This window comes from Phodopus roborovskii, unplaced genomic scaffold, assembly GCF_943737965.1.
Source record: "Phodopus roborovskii unplaced genomic scaffold, PHOROB, whole genome shotgun sequence".
NCBI lineage: Eukaryota > Metazoa > Chordata > Mammalia > Rodentia > Cricetidae > Phodopus > Phodopus roborovskii.
In genome coordinates, this window is record NW_026126408.1 from 14,409,605 (window position 1) to 14,431,250 (window position 21,646).

The 21,646-nt window shown below is 42.9% G+C and overlaps 1 protein-coding gene across 3 annotated transcripts in view; it reads right to left on the reverse strand.

Moving 5' to 3' along the window:
- Positions 1–21,646, reverse strand: part of Alk (ALK receptor tyrosine kinase) — a 34,102-nt gene that overhangs the window by 4,548 nt on the left and 7,908 nt on the right. For all 3 annotated transcript variants that reach the window (XM_051181840.1, XM_051181841.1, XM_051181839.1), the window contains 7 exons: positions 20,898–20,988; positions 20,733–20,797; positions 19,783–19,912; positions 18,342–18,439; positions 12,817–12,909; positions 9,819–9,920; positions 458–592 (listed from right to left, as the gene is read on the reverse strand). In XM_051181840.1, the coding sequence (XP_051037797.1) occupies positions 458–592; positions 9,819–9,920; positions 12,817–12,909; positions 18,342–18,439; positions 19,783–19,912; positions 20,733–20,797; positions 20,898–20,988 (714 nt within the window). The remainder of the gene's footprint in view (positions 1–457; positions 593–9,818; positions 9,921–12,816; positions 12,910–18,341; positions 18,440–19,782; positions 19,913–20,732; positions 20,798–20,897; positions 20,989–21,646) is intronic.

Sequence of the window (21,646 nt, forward strand, 5' to 3'; positions counted from 1 at the left end):
GGGATGGGAATCACGCCCAAACTTAAGTCCCATGAAAGACATCCAGCTATTTACATCAAATCCCACTTTCCTAAAGCCACGTTTAGGGTGGGGTATTTTATTCCCATTTTGGTTTTGGAAAGGAGGTGAGGGAATGCCATAGAGGACAGGGAAAAAAGTAACAAGGGGGAGAACTATTTAGGGGAGATACACGTCTGGAACACGTTTCTAGAGGCCAGTATGATGAATAGCGCTCACGAGTCCACAGTCCCCAGCCAGGCAATAATGAGATGAAACTAGTGTGTTTGAAGGGCTGGAAGACAAACCCATCTTACTGAAGTCACGGGCACACTGCGTTTGGGGGCATCTTAAAAAAAGTCTGCCGCTTTCCTTTTAATGTTAAAGGAGCATATGTGATCCAAATACTTAAAAATAAGACCGTGTTCAGTTTCTAGTAGGAAGTTCCCAAAGGTCATACACAGGCCCGGGGCAGTTCTTAGGTGGGTCCATCCGTCCTCCACTGGTAACAAACTCCAGAACTTCCTGGTTGCTCTTGCTGGGGTATGGCATATAGCCGAGAGAAAATATTTCCCATAGCAACACTCCAAAAGACCTGGGCATGAACAGAAGACACAGATATGGGTGTGGATACATGTGTACACAAAACATACACAGCTAAGTTTTTAGTATGTTTTCCATTATGCCATTTTCTGTTTAAAAAAAGAAAGAAAAAAAGAAAAAAAAAAGAAGGGATGCTCTGTGTGTATGTGTGTGTGTGTGTGTGTGTGTGTGTATACACTTTTGTGCACATACACATGGAATTCAAATGACAACAACCTTGAATATTGTTTCTCAGGAACCATCTATCTTGTTTTATTGTTTTAAATAATTATTTAACTTTTATCTGTGTGTGTGTGTGTGTGTGTGTGTGTGTGTGTTGTATGAAGGTGTTCATAGAGGCCAGAAGATGATGGGAGATGTCATTCTGTAAATATGTTTCTCATACTGGTTAATGAATAAAGCACTGTTGGCCAATAGGAAAGCTAGATAGGCAGGTCTAGGAGATGAGGAGGAAAGAGGAAGTAGTAAGGAGGAGTCAAGATGGAGAGACTGGGGAGATGAGACCACGTGGAAATACATAGATCAACAGAAATGGGTTAATACTTAAGACAGAGTTAGCCGATAAGAACTAGTACCTGGTCAATAGCATTATATCAAATACAGAGTCTCTGTGTGTTAATTGGGGCTGGCGTGGTGGCAGGAAAAGACGGAAAAACCTTACTCCTTACAAGAAAAGGACATCAGATCCCCTGGAGCTGGAGTTATAGGTATTGTGAGCCATTCAATGTGGGATCTGGGAACTGAACCCAGCAAGCTCTCATAACCGTGGAGTCTTCTCTCCTGACCCCAACTTGTTCTGCTTAATTAAACAATTTTTTTTTTGTTTTAAATTAGTTACAGTCTCTCAGTGGACTGGAGTTCCCCAAGAAGGCTAGGCTGGCTAGTCAGTGGACCCAGGGTCCTTCTGTTTCTATTCCTCAATTTCTAGCATTATAAGCAGCATTACCTCTCATCTTTTTTCTTGCTTTCCTTCTCATAAGTTCTGGAGATTGAGCCAGGTCCTTTTGCTTGAAACCCACAAGCCCTTCACTGGCTGAGCTATATCTCTTCAGTCCAGAGGGCTTTTTAGACCCAGAAAAATTGAAAGAATATTCAAGCACTCATGAGACTCTCTATTAAAAGATAACCTGTTAGCATATTTTTTCATTCCAGTCAAGCTCTGTGCCTAGAATTCTTTTATATAACCATATCTATTGAACTTTGATAATTTTGTTCATTTCATGATACACAACCACTTTCCACCCTAAACATTTTATAAAAGAGTCTGAAATGCCTATGAGATGTAGCATGGTTTACCTTATCACATTGTTTTCAGTTTTCAAAGTATTTTAAACATTGCATGAACATCTTTTTGCACTTTGATTTTAGTTAATTTTATTTGAATTTTAGTGAGGGAGTCTCATTTTGTGTTTCATTTGCTACAGAGTCTTGCTGGCTTCAAACTCAAACTCTCCCTGCCTTTTGAGTCCACCATGGGTGGACCACCACACCTGGCTTTCATCCATTTAAAGATTCCTTTGAACAAAGCATCTGAAGCTAATAGAATAGTGAAAATCAGTCATATTTCTAGTATAATAACTAGATGTAAGACCACAACCCCTGAAACCCTGTTGGTACATGCTGTTGATTCTGCGTACCCAATTCTATCTGACCACTATTGTTACTCTACTACCTTTCAATATGTACATCGATAGTGACATTTGCTCACTTTAAAGCAAAATATGACAGGATAACTTTTAAATTTTATTTCACTTTATTTTTTATGTGTATAGGTGTCTTGCATACATGTCTGTGCACCACATGCCTCCAGTACCCACAGAGGCCAGAAGAGGGCATCAGAGTTCCTGGAACTGGCATTTCAGATGGTTGTGAGTTGCCAAGTGGGTGCAGGAAACTGAACCCAGGTCCCCTGGAAGAACAGTCAATGCTCATAACCACTGAGCATCTCCCAAAGTCCCAGAGAGCCCCCCTCATCTAGAAGAAGAAAACAAGAAGAAGAAGAAGAAGAAGAAGAAGAAGAAGAAGAAGAAGAAGAAGAAGAAGAAGAAGAAGAAGAAGAAGAAGAGCAAACCAGACAGACAGAAACCTCAGGGCAGAAGTGTTTCCAACCTAATATTTTATTTTGCGTTCTTTTGTGTTGTTGCTACTGTTGCTTGCTGCCTATTGCTTTGGGTAAGCCAGCTACTAGCTGGGGCAGTTCTGGAAAGTTCATGTGATGAGGGCAAGACCAACCCAGAACCAGTCCCAGGACCAGGGTTCTAATAAGTTGGTCCACCCTGTCTGTGATCTGCTGGAGCACATGAAGGGGCCAGTCTTACAGACCCAAAGCTGCAGGATCTCCATGACACAGGATATCCAAGAGGAGTCCCAGTGAGGGCCCAGTATTGATGGTGTAGCAGAAGCCACAGGCCTTGAAACAGACCAATGACTCTTTGCAATGAACACTTGCAAATAAGGATGCAGGGACTAAAGAGTGTGCTGTGTGACTTACTGTGACACACAGCAGCTTCCATGATGAGAGTTTTATCTTTTAAATTTTATTTTATTTGTGTGTGTGTGTGTATGTGTGTGTGTGTGTGTGTGTGTGTGTGTGTGTGTAATTGTAAGAGCAGAGGGAGGATACAATGGGTCAGGGGGATAAATGGAATCAGGTGCATGATGTAAAATCCACAAAGAATCCACAAGTTTGCTTTTTTTTTTTTTTTTTTTAAGATGTTAGCCCTTTATCAAAAATAAAAAAGCTTATTTTTTGGTAGAGTTGGAGGCAGAGGTAAGAACTCTCTAGTGGCTGGCTACTTTGCTTCTCTGATCTTCAACTTGAACCCCAATATCTGTCTCTGGGTTTTTATTATTTGTGCAACAGGTGTGTTTGTTTTTATCTCTCCTGGAATTCGGTTAGAATTTGAGGGGACTGAATCCAGGGTCATGTATACGTTGGCAAGTATTCTGTTTCTGAGTGGGATCTCCCCACTTCCCTATTATTATTATTATTTTCATTATTTAATTTTGGATAGTGGATCATGTTGGTCCTGAACTCACTCTGTGGCCAGGCAAGCTTTGATATTGCAATCCTCCTGTCTCAGTTCCTTAAAGAGTTATAATTACAAGAATGTATTACCAGGCCTAGCCAAAATACTTCTACTAGTTGCTTTATGATCTAACTTTGTAGTGTATCAAAGGCTTGCACTTTCAAGTAGTTAAATGTATTTACCACATTTTTGTAATTTTTCTATTTGTTTTACAGTTGTGCAATCTTTTCTTCACCAAAGATTAAATAAATGTTTACTATTTTGTAGGTGTGTTTCTTTTTCTCTCTCGAGTTCACTCAAAATTTATATACAGTGAGAGGGGAGGGTCAAAATTGGTTTGTTTCTCTGAATGATTCTTCCAGCGCTTTATAAAATGATTCCCCCTTTCCTATTGATTTTTGATTAAGGATAGGGCTGTTTTTAATAGGCATGCCCACTTATTCCTTCCATCTGTTTGCTTTGTGCATTGGCAATATTATGTTTCGCTTTTCCTGTCTGTGTTTTGACATCACATAAGACATTTTCCTCTTTTTAAAAAGGTATTTGATTTCCTGTTGTTTGTCTTAAAGGACTTTTGAGACCCAGTTTATTAAGTTCCAGAATAATATCTTCTACTTTAATGCCATTTTAATTTCCAACTCTTAGTTTAATGATCAGATTTTGGAGAAAGAAAATCTATCTTTGTTCTAGTATCTCCATGCAGTGTTCTGCTCTTAGTAAACATTGTCCTAAAGTGGTAGGAAAAATACACTTCTATGGAGCAGGAATGCTTTCTTTTACTGTTACTATGTTGGTGGAATTAGCTGCCTGCAAGTTGCCAGAAACATGAATTGTCCCCTCTCACGTGGTCTTTCTGACCTCTAAGGGGAAAAGAAGACCGCCCCTTCCCCAAATACAGCAAAGAACAGCATAACAAACAAAAACCAGTCTCCAGCAAGGAAGATGTTTGAAGACCCACAGCCTCTGCTTGTCTACAGACAGGTACATATAGGTAGATACTAGTTTGTGACTGCAGTATCTTTTGTTAGACAAGACAGGTCTGGCTGTAGCTCAGGCTGGCCTGAAACTATTTGACCCAGGTTGGCCTCAAATTCCCAATCTTCCTGCCTAAGGCTTCTGCGTGCTGGGGTTACAGGTGTGTGCCTCCACATCATTTGAGAGAAGTTTGGTGTGGTTTTGCCCCCCTGATGTCAGTGTTTCCCTTTCTCATTGAATAAACAGATCAGACATATGCCCTCTCCATCCATGCTCTTTTGTCCTCTCCCTGAAGTTTAGAATGCATCACCCTCATTTTTCATATTATTTAACATGTGAAGACATCTATAACTAATACTTTTTTTTGCATTGTAAAATTTTTTTTAAATATTCCATATTCCTTTTGTCCCCTTCACTGGCTCTTGTACTATGGATGAGCATTTTTCCATGTTGACACTGTAGGCTGTGTGTCCTTTTTACACTGCTCAGCTGTTTCTGTCCATTTAGCTTCCCATCCCCTGATTGAGAGGGAGTTAGGTTGTTGTTGCCTTTTCTGTTTTATAAACTATGTGCCAGTGGGGATATTTGCCCAAGTCTATCTGTGCCAACGATCTTTAATGTGACACAGTCTCGAGCAGAACTGATGGGTCATAGGACATTCATGAACAATTCAGAACAATTACTAACTTGCTGATGCTATTCTGCCTCTGGAAGGTTAGGTGGCTGTCACTCTTTTTGGTGCCCATGTGATTCCTCTAGAGGGCTTGTTAAAACAGATGGGTAGGCCTCCACTCCCGCAGTTTCTGCTGCATGAGGCTTGGGGTGGTTGGGTGGGGAACTGATTTTGGAGTTGCTAATGATGAATTCCAGGTTACCCACTGTCTCTGGCCTGTGGAGACTCAGTGGGTTAAATCAGGGCAAATCTCACAGGCCTGGAAATAATGAAGCCACTTGCTCAAAATAGCCACCATGGGTCAGAAAGGGGAGTCGTCTTCCATCTTAGGACATTATCGCAATATGGGGCTTTCAGAACTTGGGATATTTCCATTGTCCAACATTTTCTGTGCTAGGAACCATTTCCAGGCCACTTTGAGTCCCTGATTTTTTAACCTCTGGCCAGTTTCTCTATTTTTCTGCTTGGAAATGTACAGAGTCATTATCAGCTTTAGCCTGGAACTTTTTGGCGATACGCTTATGTGGTTCTTGAGCTGTGAGGCTTGACACTTAGTGGGTACCTTTACCCTGGAGATGTATGTCCTATCTGCACAATGTTCCTTTATTGCTTTGACATTTTTAGTTTCTGTATTTCCCGTGTCCTTCCTGGGACTCTTATTTTGCAAGCTTATCAGATCAATTTGCTTAATCCTCTCAATTTTTGTCTTTTTTCTTTCCTGTATTTCCTATCTCTTTAGAATTGTTTCATTTCTCTGAAGTTTAACTTAATTCTGTATTCCAATTCATTCATGACTTTTACATTTCAGTTATCAGATGAAAAAAAAAGAAACTTCATTTTGAATAGAATGGTCCACATTGCATTTCCATACACTCTATACCTAGTTTTCACTATTTTTAGCAACACATTAACATGGTACATTAATTACCAATTAATGGATTAGTATTAAGGCATTATTAACTAAAACTCATAGTTTATTCAGATTTCCTCAGTTTTCATTGAATTTACCTATTCTCTTCCCAAATTATATCACATTAAGCTGTCACATCCCCTTGTGACAAGGATGGCCTTGTTCTTTTTTGGGCCAGTTTGAATAATCCCGGCCAGGGATTTGGTGGGATATCTCTTATCTGGGACCTGATTTTCTCATGATTATATGAGGGCTAAGGAGTTGGGAGAGGACCACATTTACACCCCTTTATCTCATACCAGAGGGACACAGTGCTGATGTTGACCTTGAGCAGCTGGCTGAAGCAGTGTTTGTCCAGTTTTCTCAACTGTGAGTCTCTCTCTGACCCTTCCTTCCCACCCGTGTCCTTGGAAGGAGTCTATTATGTGCAGTCACATAGGCTTCAGAGGGCCTCCTTGAGGGTGTCAATCATATTTTTATTCTGGAGACCTTTCTCCTGTTTTATTTTCCATTTCTTGTGTGTGAATGGTGTGCATATGTGTAGACACATGTATGGTGTGCATACAGGTAGGTGTAGGTCTATGTAGAGCCCTGGTGTTGATGTCGGAACTCATTTTTCATAACTCTCTGACTGTATTCACTGAGGCAGAGTCTTTCAGTAAAAACCAGAGCACTCCAATATGGCTGTTGTTGGGAAATAATCTTTTTGTACACTGTGATTTTGTGTCACTCTGATTGCTTTAACAAAAAGATGAACAACCAATAGCTAGGCAGGGTTTCCAGGCACAGAGGATGCTGGGGAAAAAGAAGGGTAGAGTCATGAACTAGATGGAGAGGAAGCAGGAAAGCAGGATGAACAGTATGTAGATGAGGCAGATGAAACTCGGCCAGCACATAGATAAATAGAAAGGGCTTAATATAAGAGTTAGTTAAAAACAAGCCTAGGCTATTAACCAAGCTTTCATAATTAATAAGAAGTCTCCGTGTGGCTATTTGGGAGCTGGCTCAGCAGACAGAGAAAGACTCACTACAGCAGGTCTCACAAGCTACTTGCTGTAGGGATCCCTGGTGTCTGCATTCTGAGGCTGGAATTACAGGTGGGCTATTATTCTTGCATTTACATAGGTTCTAGGGAATCTGAATTCAGTCCTTCACTTAGGCTTGCAGTACTTTGTCTCTCTGAGGACAATTGCAATGTTAAAAGAAGTTTCCTAGAGTTTTTATATTTTATTCCTCTCCGTCCAGTTGCTTGTGCCTTTTCTTCACTAGAACCGTTTCTCAGATATGCATTGTTCTTGGCTGACTGATGGTGTTTTTAGGTCGGGCTATCAAAAGCTGCAGAGAAAGTGCTATGTAAGTGAGCCAGCTTGATGCCATGATGAGGTGTGGCTTTTTTTTTTTTTTTTTTTTTTTTTGGTAGCTGGTTTAACAAAAAATGCCATTCACTGGGTGGCTTAACACAACTTGGATGGGTCTGAAGCCTGCACATTTGAAATGAGTCCTGCTGGGTTTATGTCACAATGTTAGTGTGATGTGGCTCCCTCCCTCTGAGGCTCTAGAGCAGCCGGTCTCAACTTGTGGGTCTTGACCCCTTTGGGGGTTGCATATCAGTTATTTACATTATGATTTATAACAGTAGCAAAATTTCAGTTGTGAAGCAGCAATGAAATGATTTTATGGTTGGGGTCAGCACAACATAAAGCACAGTATTAAAGGGCTGCAGCATTAGGACAGTTGAGAGGCCCTGCCCTAGGGCAGGCCTGTTTCTTCCTCTGCTTGCTTCTTTCATTGCCTTTCCTGTGTGACTACTCCACTAGAGGCCCTGGGTCAAATCCTGTTCACTCCTCTGTATATGAAGAATTTCCCCATTCCACAACTCTAATAGGAACACTGGTCATGGCATTTGCTTCCTTCCAGGAGGTTATCCAGACTCAAAAAAAAAAAAAAAACAATTCACTTTGCCTCAAGATCCTTAACTTAATCATACCCTTCAGGAAGTTTGAGGTGGGGCTATGGATTTGCATATTTGTATTGTTAATAAGGGCCAGGGGATCTGTTGTTGTTGACCACTGGATTAGGTTCAGGCAAATCTCAATGGCCTAGAAATAGCCAAGGCTTTTGCTCATTGTATCTAACCTAGGTCAGAAGGGGGCTCTGCCATTGTGGTGGTCTGAATGAAAATGGATGGCCCCCCATAGGCTTATAGGGCGTGGTACCATTAAGAGGTATGGCCTTGTTGGAGTAGGGATGGCTCGGTTGGGAGGAAGTGCATCACTAGGGGTGGGCTTTGAGGTCTCAGAAGCTCAAGCCATGTCTAGTGGCTCACTCCCTGCTGCCTGTGGATCCAAATGTAGAAGTCTCAGCTACCTCTCCAGTATCATGTCTGCTTGCACGATGCTGTGCTTCCAGCCATGGTGATAATGGACTAAACTTCTGAGCTGTAAACCAGCCCCAGCTAAATTCTTTTGTAAGAGTTGCAGTGGTCATGGTGTCTCTTCACATCAACAGCACTCCAAGACAGCCATCTTAAGACACCATCATTGAATCAGCTAACAATTGTGGGCTTCTGGTATTAGGATCTCATGATTTGGTGACTGGTTTTCAGCCTAACTTCTCATGGGCAACCTCACTTGTGAGTCTATGCCTCATTGCTCACTTTGCCCAGGAATCCTCTCATTGGTAGCCTGGTTGCCAGTGTTCTTGGAGGATACACCCTAAACTAGGTAGACTTTGAGAGCTGTTCTTGCATAGAATTGTGTGCCTCACCCTTGTTGATGTCTATACCACCAATCCCAGAGGGACTTCGATTGAAACTCTTTGGTGAGATTCTCACAGCTTAATGGCAGAGGAAGGACAATCCTCAAGATTCGGGGTTGAGGGCTGAGCCAGAGGATTTGGTTAGTTCTAATTTGGTTAGACCTTTAACCAATTTTCCTATTTGATGTACCCTTACATGACATTTCTGAACCTTCTGGGACCCTCAGGAAACTGAGCAGCCTGGTTCTGGATCTGAACTGTGGGCTTGGATGTCAAGTGAGGGATGACTTATCTATGAACTTGCTCAGGTCTAACTTGTTTTAAGTTTTTTTCCCTCATCTTTCTGTTTTTCTTCTTATTGTGGGGTTTAATTTAACTCAAAGGACTTTCTTTATTGGTGTGTGTGTATAAGAGAGAGTGTGTGTATGTGTGTGAATGTGTGAGAGTATGTGTGTATGAGTGTGTGTGTGTCAGTATGTATGTGAGAGTGTGTGTCAGTATGTGTATGAGTAGTTGTGTGTGTGTGAATGAGTGTGAGTGTGTCTGGTAGGGGGCTTGGGTTTAATTTGCCATTTAAAGTGACAAGAGTTCCAATGTGTGGTCTCCCAGCCAGAGAGCCCAGCATTACTTGGGAGCTTGGTAGAAATACAAGTTTATCTGGATCCCACTCCTGAAAAATCAGCTCTCAGCTCTGGGCCTTGTGGTATGCATTTTAAGGAGCCCTTCTGATCACTTTGATAAACACCAACACTTAACAGCCTCCATTGTGGCCTCTTCCTCCCCTTCTTCCCACAAAAAGAACTCCTGGAGGATTTGGTCCAAGATTATCACTAAGTCACAGGGATGCCTGGAGGAGGGCATTGGGAAGACTCACCATGTGTCCGTCTTAGAGGTGAATATTCCTTCCATGAAGGCCTCTGGGGGCATCCACTTTACTGGCAGCATGGCACACCCACCCTTTCTGTAGTAGCTGGCCCTGTGGGGGAAGAAGAGGAGACCAAGCTTGGATGGGAGGAGGTCAGTGAACAGAAGCTCTGCCTGAGAGCTTGAGAAAGGGGCTGCAACACTGCCTGCCTCTGGGAAAAAAAAACCCTGAAATTAAAGACAGGTCCCGGGTGGCTGGGGAGGAGAGCTGGGGAGCACAGATCATTTAGTTAAGAATCTTGGTGTCACTTAATGGCCCTCTGGAGGCACAGAGGAAAAGATCTATGCAGTGACTAAGGTCCCTGCTAGCAGGTGTTTAGATTTCCCTGTTGGGTTTTGTTTATTATAACTCACAATGAATAACATTACTCCAGCCTTATAAGTACAGCGTGTTTCTGATGACCTACAGTAATTTGAGTTCCAGAATGGGAGGGCTGAGAACAGGGCTCAGGTCTCATTCATTTCTGATCCTCCATGGTATTTATACAATGGCATTTCATTCACTGTTGACACTCAACAAATAATCTAGACAGCTGACCAGAGGCTGCTTCCCATAACACATCCAGACAGAAGGACACAGGGCTGGCTAAGCATGGAGACAGCTTAACACATAGATGAATTAATTTATTAGTTTTCATCAGTAATGCCACTGATGCAACTGGCTAACAAGAACTAATAAATTAACTCATTTACTTGTTAAGCCGATTCTACACCTAGCTTGATGTTCTGTGCCTGTTATGGGAGGCAGCTGTCTACACTAATTAATGACTTCAATAAACATGTTCTGAGTATTAGGATGTATCAAGTGCTCTGCCATGTATTGAGGACTTAAATAAATCATAGTCTCTCTTTCTCCCAAGGATACAGTTCAGTGGAAGAAACACACACACCTGAAATCACAGCACTGACACCTCCTATGATAATGGTGTGGGTATGGAGTTTTGTGATACAGGCAAAAGATTGATTTTCTGTAATAAAATAAGGGCATATACAGGGGCAGCATCACAGAGAGCTAGTCAAGGAGTTCTCTCCAAAGACCATTCCTGGTCCAGAATATCTACAGATGCAGGGGACTTGAGGGAAGCAAGGATGGGTAAAGTCTGGAGATAGGATTTGCTTTAGTTTGGATCTTATGGGTCCCTAGAAGCCACATGCTAGAGCCTTGGTCACCAGCCTGCTGCACTTCTGGGATGCAGTAGAACCTTTAACTGGTAGGAATTTTCAGAAGGCAGTTAGGTCATTGGGGACATGCTCCTGAAGATGTGTGGACCACAGTCCACTCACTCCTTTTCCTGTCTTTGCTTTCAGTCCGCCATGAGGTGGACATCATGTCATATGCTCCTGTCCCCATGTACTGTAACACTACAGGCCGGAAGCAACAGAGTCAAACATATGGGCATGGACTGGAGGCTCTGTAACTATGGTTCAAAGTTAATACTTTCATCCCTATAGATTCATTTAGCTTATGTGTTTGTCATAGAGGAAAACAAAATCTGACTTCCAAAGAGTTGTCAGAGAGGAAGACCCAATAAGTGTTGAGAGCTGGATAACATGCTACATTGCTATATTTGAAACTGGAGGCACTCCCCAGTGTCCTAAGAAAGTACAGGGGGTGTGCAGGGCCCTGGAGAGGAGGCTGTGATGGGTAACACCGAGTCTCAGGCTCACAGACTCCAGAATCACCTGGATGCTGAGCTTCTCTGGCCATGCCTGTGAGGGATTATCTTGAGCAAGTTAACTGAGCAGGGAAGACCCACCCTAGAGGAAGGTGGCATTATTCCCTGGACTTGGATTCTGGATTAAAAGAAAAAAAGAGGAAAGCAAACTGAGCACGCATGCACCTCTCTGCTTCCTGATTGTGAGTGTGATGTGCCCAGGTGCTCCAAGCTCCTTCTGTACTGACTTCCCTGGTGATGGACTGTACCCTTGAGCTGAAAGCTGAATAGCCCTTTCTTCCCTAAGATGCTTTTGCCAGGACATTTTCTCATATAGATGAGAAACCTAACTAAGATGGGGTTAAAACGCAAAGTGGGAAGATGTGGAAGTCATACAATGATAGCAGCAGTAGATGGCTCCAAAGAACCCTTCTTTGATTCTGTCCTCCACACACTATGGCCTTAAGGTCCCAGCACAGAAACAATGCCCCTGGCCCCTTGGACATGCTACTACTTCTCACCAAAGTCCTCAGCAGTTTCCAGATGTTCTTATTCATCCCTCAGATAATGAAACCATTCCCATTTCTGAGCATTAGGGAAGGGACCAATTAGTGACCATGTAAAGGAAAGCTTGCTCATCCTGTCTAGCAAGTCAGAATTGCTAATAGTTAGAAAACTAAGAGACTACAGGTTGGCAAATAAAGAAAGTCCAACAAAACACTATAATAAAAACCCCTATTTATTACTATTAGTATCATCACTTACAGTGTTGAGGACCAAGACTGGGCCTTGTGTATGCATGACAAGTTCTTTACTAGATGCTACAGTATCATTCCTTCACTGGTAATTTTTATGTAGCCTTGAGAATGTGAGAGGGGAAAAATGAAGCTGAATGAGGAACCTTTGTGGTTTAAACCAGTATCCTATCCATCCTAGGGAGCTTGTGTTTGTGGTGGTAAATATCACTGCAATAATTTAGAATCTCTGAGTGTTGAGGGCACGAGCTGAGTAATATATAAAGCCCACTTCAAAGATTTTCACACATCAAGTGTCCATGTTGAGCTAGAACACGGCAGGATAAGAGAGTTTGAGCCAGAGCGATAAGCCAAGATGAAACATGGTATCCAGTACTGCCGGGATTTAGACTGGGCACTAAGTAGAGGTTCTTATAGCACATCCTGGAAAACACTCATTGAAAGTCCATGTGGGAAACTGACAAGGTCATCATAGACATCTATTTGAGGAGACTGGATGGTGGAGGAAGGCTTTGGTGGAGCAAGGCAATTCTCTCACCTGTAGATATCTCGGGCCATCCCAAAGTCTCCAATCTTTGCTATTCTTCCAGCTCCTGGACAGGTTAGAAGACAGTTTCTAGCAGCAATATCCCTGGGAAGAAAAGCAGATGAGAAAATAGGTTTCCTAAAGTACGCATGAAACATCCTAGCACCTTTACCTCCAGTGAAGTTCAAACAGTTCTTTTCTTCTCCCTGTATTTATATTGTTATGTTATACTTCGCTGTGGAGGGAATAGCAATGCTGGTTCTAGATCAGGACTGGGGGAATTGGTTGAAAATGGTGGTGGTTTTAATGAGAAATGTCCTCTCTAGGTTCACACATTTCAACACTTCCTGGTTCCTGGCTGGTGATGTTTTTTTGGGGGGAAAGTTGTGGAATCTTTGGGAGATGGAGGCTGGAGGAAGTACATCACTAGGGGTGACCTCTAAGTGTTTACAACCTCACCGCACTTCCAGTTTACTCTCTGTGTATTTGTAGGTGAAGATGCCATCTGGTGTTTCCCGGAGCATCTCTCACCAGAATGGACTCTACCTCTGGAATTATAAGTCCAAATAAACTCTCCTATAATTGCTTTTGGTCATTGTGTTTTACCTCAGCAACAGAAAAGCAACTACTATTGAAGGGCTCTCTAACAGGCCCAAACAATGCAAACATGGAGCCAATAGGTTTGGCCCTTTCATCTTCCCCCTTCCTTACTAAACCATCTGGTTAAATTACTAAAGCTAGCCCTCAAAGTCCATTCCCTTATTTGGCCACTGACTGAGACTGAGGCTGAACTCTAAGGTCCAACTATTAAAATACCAAGGTCCAGCAATTAAAAAATTAAAACTCTAACTCTTTTTTTTTTTTTTTTTTTTTTTTTTTTGGTATACTGGCTAACCTATCCAACCAGGACTTACAAACTCACTGTAACACAGACTGACTTCCTCCTTTCTTCCTTTCTCCTTAAAAACCACTCCTATCCAAACATCCAATTTCTGCTTTTGCCAGATCCAGAGGCAGTCCCCTTGCCCTCCCTGGTATTAATCTCCTTTGTGCTGAGATTCTAGTGTCTGGGTGTGTCCTGTGCCAACTCCAAGGCTCCTTTAAAATGTAACTATGCTTAGTAAGATATGAGTAATGATGACAAGTATAACATAAAGGAGAACTTGCTGCTCTTTTAGTGTGTGCTAGGCATTGTTAAAGACCAATTCTCATTACAGACACAGGGGCATAAGAAATGCTATCTGTCTTTGGGATAGTTATACATAGGGCATGGGTTAGTGTTTTTGCCAGTAGTTTGAAGAAATGTTCCAGAGCAGTATGACTTCAATGCAAATGTGGTTTTTTTCTTTTGTTCGTTTGTTTTAAATAGCCAGTTTGGTTTTAACACCTGTGACTGTCTACTGTCTTTGTTAAGCCAAGCAGTCAAAGAGTCACTTTTTCTACATTAAGAAGTTGGCACTCTGTTCCTGGGCTCTGGGTGGTTCATTTTCCTGTAGTATATCTCTGAGGCATCACTGCTAAACTTCCCATACTTGTCTCCCTTGACCCCAGATTGTTTCTACATTGTCATACGTGTGAGAACCAGAGACCCCAGCCAGAAGTCTGGAATGCAGTGCTAATCATGTTAAAACCCTATGCAAAAACAAACAAGCAAAACCCAAGTATCTAAGGAGTCACAGAGGTTCTTATCCTTGGTTGAGGAACATGTTGGAGGATAAACAACTGGTTAAGATGGTTTTTAAAAATGAGGGTGTGCAGGGGAATTCCTCAATGGTTGTGGAATCTGCTGTGCTATTCTGTAAGATGAGGACTAGATTTAGATACCAATAACCCATATAAATGCCATGGATGGTTTGCGGCATGCCTGCAGTTCTAGCCTTGGAAGGTGGCTACAGGGAATCTTCAGAGCAGGTTGGCTAGCAAGACTAGCCATATCAATGAGCTCTGGATTTGACTGAGAGATCCTGCCTCAGTGAATAAGGTAGAAATATGATAGAGAATAATTCCTAACATCAATCGTGGGCTGTCACATGTATGAGCACACACGCACACACACACACACACACACACACACACACACACACTGAAAAAGAAAGTAAAAACCTTGGGAAGGTGGTGCACATCTCTATTCTTAGCATTTAGAAGGCTATTCTGGGCTATCTAGCAAATTCTAGGCTAACCTGGGCTACCTAGTGAGACCTTATCTTTTTTTAAATTAATTTATATTTTACATTCCAATCCCAATTCCCCCTCCCTTCTCTCCTCCTGCTTCCCCTATCCCACTCCCCTGCCACCTCCCATCTGTTCCTCAGAGAGGATAAGGCCTCTCCTTGGAAGTTTACTAAGTTTGTCCCATCATCTCCTTGAGGCAGGACCAAGGTACCTCTCCAGCCCCACGCCCCTGTATCTAGGCTGGGCAAGGTATCTCTCCATATAGAATAGGCTCCACTAAGTCAGGTTGTGCATTAGAGTTGGGTCTTGGGCCCACTGCCAGTGGCCTCATATATTGTCCCAGTCACACCATTGTCACCTGTAGTAAGGCAATCTAGTTCTGTCTTATGCAGGTTCCCCATTTGTCAGACAGAGTCAGTGATCTCTCAGTAGTTCAGGTCAGCTGATTCTGTGGGTTTCCCCATCATGGTCTTGACTCCTTTGTTCATATTATCACTCCTCCCTCACTGTGATTGCACTCTGGGAGCTTGGCCCATTGGTTAATTGTAGATTTCTGCATCTGCTTCCATCTGTTTCTGGAAGAGGGTTCTACCTTCTCTGGGGTTATGGATTATAGGCTGGGTATCTTTTGCTTTATGTGAGACTCTATCTTAAAAAATGAAATAGGAGGGAAATGGCGAGATGGCTCAATAGTTGAGAACGTGGTGCTCTTGCAGAGGACCCGGGTTCAGTTCCCGGGTCCCACATGGCACTAGTGGATCTGATGTCCCCTTTCTGACAGCACAGGTGCCAGATATACATTGTGCACATACATACACTCATGCAAGACACTTGTACTCATAACAAATCTAAAGGAAATAAAAGTTTAAATATTTCTTAAAAGTATGATTTAGGGATCATGGCTTAAAATTCAGAAAAATGGTCTGTAGTAAGAACTGGATGTTTGTCAATGCCACTAACCCAGTTCATAAGGTTTAAGTTGAATTTCTGAGGAGCAGTGGTCCACAAAATGTTCAAAGAGAACCTTAAAAGCATAAAATGTATGGCATCAAAAATAGGAAAAGAGTTAGTCATAAATTCTAAAGAGAAATGGGAAGTAGATTGGGAAAAATATGTCTCCCAAAAGATCTTTACCCTGAAGTATATGAGACCATTGCTTAAAAATGACTGTGAGTTTAATAAGGATATAAATGTAATAGCATCAAACACACAAGGAGTTGAGAGAATGGCATATACATCTTGAACTTTCAGCAAACTGTGTCCAGAAGCAACAGATTTCAGTGAAGAACCAGTGTGGGGGAGTGTGGCTCTGGTTGAGGGAGTCTGCTCTGAGCCTGGGAATCCGGAAGACAGGTTCAAGGGTGGAGCAATGAGACAGGAGAGGTAACTGTTGTGGAATGTCCCATGAGCCTCTTAGCCAGTGGGAAGCTGTAAAAGGTACTTCTCTGATATAAACTACCACAGGAGCCCAGGAGAAAAGCTCTGATGGAGGTGAGCAATTTCTACACAGTCCCTTTTGCTTCCAACAAGTCATTCAACACAATCTTCACTTGACCTTTGACAATTCAATTTCTTGAAAAAGACAAAATGAGAGGCTGGGGAGATGACCCAGTTGGTAAAGAGCTTGCAGTGGATGCATAAGGAACTGAGTTTGGATCTCCCAAAACTCACATTAGCAGCCGGGGGTGGTGGCTTATATTTGTAACCTAGCATTTGGGAGGCAGTCACAGGCAGGTAGATCCCTGAAGCTCCTTGGCTGGTTAACCTAGGTAAAGCGATGAGCTAGGTTAAAGGAAGGACTGTCTTAAATATAAGATGGAGAGCAACTGAGGAATACACTTGGTACCAACCTCTGGTATGTGCATACATCCATACAGACATGTATTTATTCCCTCCCCCCATACTCACACATACACACAGATCAAAAGAGCAGCAAATGATGACTCAGAGACTTAATTCTGATCTTCATGAACCGTTTCCAGACCCAGAGGTGGTGGGAGTTATGTAGAATGTGATCCCGGTACCCTTACAGGACATGGGATGTCATCTTAAGGAAGTGGATTTCAGGTTGCTGGTGAAGGAAATGATTCCCTCAGTTGCTACTCTGTTGCTATGGTGCTGAATGTGGGTGGAATGCCAACCCCCACTGAAGCCATCTCCATGAGAAACAAAGGCAGACACCTGAAGTCACCAAGGTGATGCATAGATTGCTGGTAGATGAATCCAGACTTAAAGATCGTGAGCAAAAGATGGGGAAGTGGCATAATTGGAGGCTGGTCTCCAAAGGAGCATAAACTTGCCCCAACTGAGAAACAGAAAAGCCTGGAGTTGGGGTTTATGGAAAGTCTGGGGTACAATAATAAGGCCAGCAAACGTATGGCTATGGATGAAGAAACAGAGGAGTGGTCCTGGCTACCCTGTTGCTTCTGTTATTTCTATCAATCAGAAAGGCCTACAAGTTGGAAAAGGTGAAAAGTAAGAGGAGGACAATGTGTGGGCAGTGAAGGGAGGAGGTGGTTTAAGAGAGGCTACCGTCTGGTCTTCAGAGAGACTTTGGGAACTTGGGTGGGTCTACTTCCTGCCTTCCAGCTTCCTCATTCTAACAGGGAGAAAGCCTGCCTTGTATATACCTCCACGCTTCTCTTCTAAATGCATACAGTATTATTTTCTAGACTGTGTCTATGTGCACTAAAGGTGATGAGCATGACTTAAATGGTTTGAAGTCATGGTTAATAAATAATTGTGAGTTCACTAGGCAAACATTTACCAAGTTGGGATTAAGAAGAGCTTTGCAAAGAACGTAGTAATAGATTTGATTTTTCAGATCTCAGAGCCAGCATCATCAACAGCCAGGAGGGAGGAAACCTGCAATCCATGATGCTCATGAGCATTGAGTGTGAGTGTGCCTCAGTTCACACAGCATTTAGACACAAGCTTCACATATGGCAGAGAATTACACAGCAATAAAGGATGCTATAGTTAGGCTTCACTTCAGCGTATTTTAAAAAATTAATTTATTCAGCCAATATGCTAGGGAGACAAGGATGAATTGAAGACTCATTTGAAGAGCCCAGTTTCTAGAGAGGGGGAGCTCAAGAAAACTTGAATGTACAGGCAGAAGGACCATGGGAGGGTGGGAGTTGCCCACCAGCCTCTAGCTAGCCCCTGTGGGGAAGTGTAGAGATTTTAGATACTTTACACAGGGACCGGGGATGCCTTGGAAGAGAGTCCCCCTCAGAGACAAAGATGACACAAACAGATCTGGAGAGAGACATAGTCTTCTCTTTCAGAAGGGGGTGGGGATCTGTTCTTGGGAGGAACAGGGACTCATGCATGCTATGAGGGCTTGAAGGTCACAGGCTCACCGGTGGATGAAGTGGTTTTCCTCCAGGTACTGGCAGCCACAGGCAATGTCCCGGGCCACATGCAGAAGATCCAACATGGCCAGGGAGGATGGCTGGTTCTGTGGGAAGACAAGAAGAGCAATAATGAGGCTTTTGTGGAAGAGAGAAAGATGGGGTATTGGTTTCTGTTGGGGGGGGGAGGCTGAGCCCTCTCATGCTGCTCCACCAGGTCCATCAGCCCTTTAAAATTCAGTTGCTTTGCCCCAATGATGGTCAAGGGGCCCATATTTTTGGATAGGCATGACTTCGTTTATTTAAAAGCACCATTGGTGGTCTAATGTACAGCCTGGGCTAGGGTTGTCTAGGCCACAGGAATTCAGCAGGGCAGACAATCTTACTCTTTTATGTATTCTACATTCTTCTACTCCAAAGGTCATGTGCATGCTACAACCTGATAAACAAGCCTGGGGGAAAACCAATGAAGAATAATGTTTTTGAAATCTTCTACTGCAATGTCTCTAAATGATCTGTATATTTATTCATTATGTTTTCTCATTTGTGTCTGTGTGTTGTAAGTGTGTGTGCCTGTGTGTGTGCAGGTGGTTATGCATGTGTGTGCATTACAGGTCCCAGGCTGATGTCAGGAATCACTAGCTCTCATCTTAGTCACTAAGGCAGGGTTTCTCAGTCACACCCACAGCACCACCTCTACATGGCTAATCTTGTTAGCCACCTGCTCTAGAGATCCCCTGTGTCAACCTTCTGGCTCTGGAACTGCAGGCAGGTTACCATGCTCATAAGATATTTACATGAGATGATGTGGGAATGCAAACTCCAGTCCGTGTGTGACAAGCACTTTTAACCACAAGTGTTTTAACCACCGAGCCATCTCTCCATCCCTTAAATGTTTTTAAACATGCTCCACTCCAATCTCTATGTTCCACCTGTACAGATGTTAAAGTCAAAGAATGGTAATGCAGGGGCTGAAGGCTGGGCTTCATGGGTCCACCTTAGAGTTCATCACACATTCTGTCCCTCAGTCATGAAACTACAGGCACATATGCTACCTCCATAAATATTCCAGCATGTTAGTATTTTTGTTGTTTTATGGAAAACTACAAAGCAGGATGCTGTGTATATTTGTGTGAGAGACGAGTTGGAATCAGTGGATGGAAAGCTAGTTAGTGACATGGTTAGCATGCAAGTCCCTTTGATTCAGAGTCATCAAGTCATAAAAAGATGACAGGCTATTGAATAAATTTTGTGTAAGACTTGCACAGGGGCCTTATGGCTGGTGTTCTTTCTGTCCACTCAATCCTGCCCAATTCTGTATCGGAACCATAGTGCTGATGACTCCTAGGATCCCATCAAGCAGGCAACGTCCTAGGCAACCCACTCCTGCCCCCCTCACCCTTGATCTTTTACTGAAAACGGAAGGGAAGATTGGCTCTCACTCACTCACCGGGCGAGGGCGTGTCTCCCTGAGGAAGGACTTGAGGTCTCCACCAGCCATGAGCTCCAGCAGGATGAAGCGGGGCAGGGCTTGCAGACTCACCCCGATGCAGCGAACAATGTTCTGGTGGTTAAATTTGCTGCAGGACAGAGGGCGGAACCAAATACAACTGAGCTGGGTCTGGGACCATTAAGAGAAGCAGGACACTGAGTCACAGTTGCAGCAACCATGCAGTAAAGCTGCATTCTGTATGGGAGAGCCTGAGGTGAACCTCCCTGGGGAGCTGCACAGATGAGGCAGGCCCCGTGGGAGGTGAATTAGCAGGAAGGAATTCTATTGGAGTGGCAAAGTATATGTACGAGTGCATGTGTGCATGCATGCATAAATGTGTGCATCTGTACATGTGTTTGTGTTTGTGGGTGGGCATTGCTACATGAATTCATACTTCAGCTCTTTAAGAAGGGTCTCAAGTAGAAGATGAAGGACTGGTTTGTGGAAGGGACAGCATGTGACCTGCAGGGGGACGGACTGTGTGAAAGAGAGTCAGGAAGAGATATGGCCCCACTGGTCTCTGCAGGCTCCTGTGGACTCCACAAAGGCAGGGACTGAATGAGACATGAGGTACTGAGATTTGGGTTATCTTGTCATTTTAGGATATGTAGAGCTGTGGGTCTAGGAAGTCCCACATGGACACACACGGACATACACATTCTCTCTCTCTCTCTCTCTCTCTCTCTCTCTCACACACACACACACACACACACACACACAGACATACACACACAGTTGAAAGATTGGTGATTATATTGGTAAATTACAGCCATTTATTATTACCTAGTAGGAATATTACATAATTAAGCTTCCTATTTAAGTTTATACTTTTTAGGTTTTATTTAATACTCTCACATTACATATATAACTGGAAAATGCCCCGAGGGGTACGATCTCTGTGACTTTACCTGATGATCAGGGCTTCCATGAGGAAATCCAGCTCATCTTGTTCTGAACACACTTCTGGCAGTGTCTGGAAGGGAGGGCGGGAGGAGAAGGTGGCTGTGAGCTCTGGGTTGTAGCCTATAGGGACCTCAGACTAAGGCTAGGCGAAAGGTGGAACCACCCCTCACCTTTACCGCCACTTGTAGAGGGCTTGGGTCATTGGGCATTCCAGATACCTGGCCTTCATACACCTCCCCAAATGCGCCATGGCCTAGGCCCCTGTACCGAGAAGACAAGATAAGTCATAGTTAAGTGAGCCACAGGCAGCCGGGGTCCTTGAGATATGTGTCACTTTCAGTGTACACAGACAAGAGGTTGACACATTCAGGAGTTACACCTTCAGCTTGGTTTGCTATGTCACCCTGGGCCTCCATTCATTTATTATTTCTTTTAAAAATTATCTTATTTTGTTTTTATTTTAATGAAAATGGATAGTTTCTCATACAATGTCTTCTGATTGTAGTTTCTGCTCGTCCAACTTTTCCCAGATCCTTGCCACCCAAATCCACATCCTTTCCTTCTCACTCTCATTAAAAAAACAAGCAGGCATCTAACGACCAATAAATAAATAAATAAATATAAATAAATAAGTAAAATAAACAAACCAACAAGCTGCAAGGGCAAACCAAACAAGCAAACAGGAAAAAAAAGAGCCTAAGAAAAAAAATATAAGAAACACATATAGATTCAAGAGAAATCCCTTAAAAACATAAAACCAAAAATCAAAGTATATAAGCCAAAGACTTGTAAGCAAAACAAAACAAAACAAAAAACCAATCAACCAAACAAAAAACCCACTTCCCTAAATATCATTCTTTTTGCATTGGCTGGGCATGGGGCCTGCCCTGAAGTGTGGTTTGAACAGCCATTGAGACTG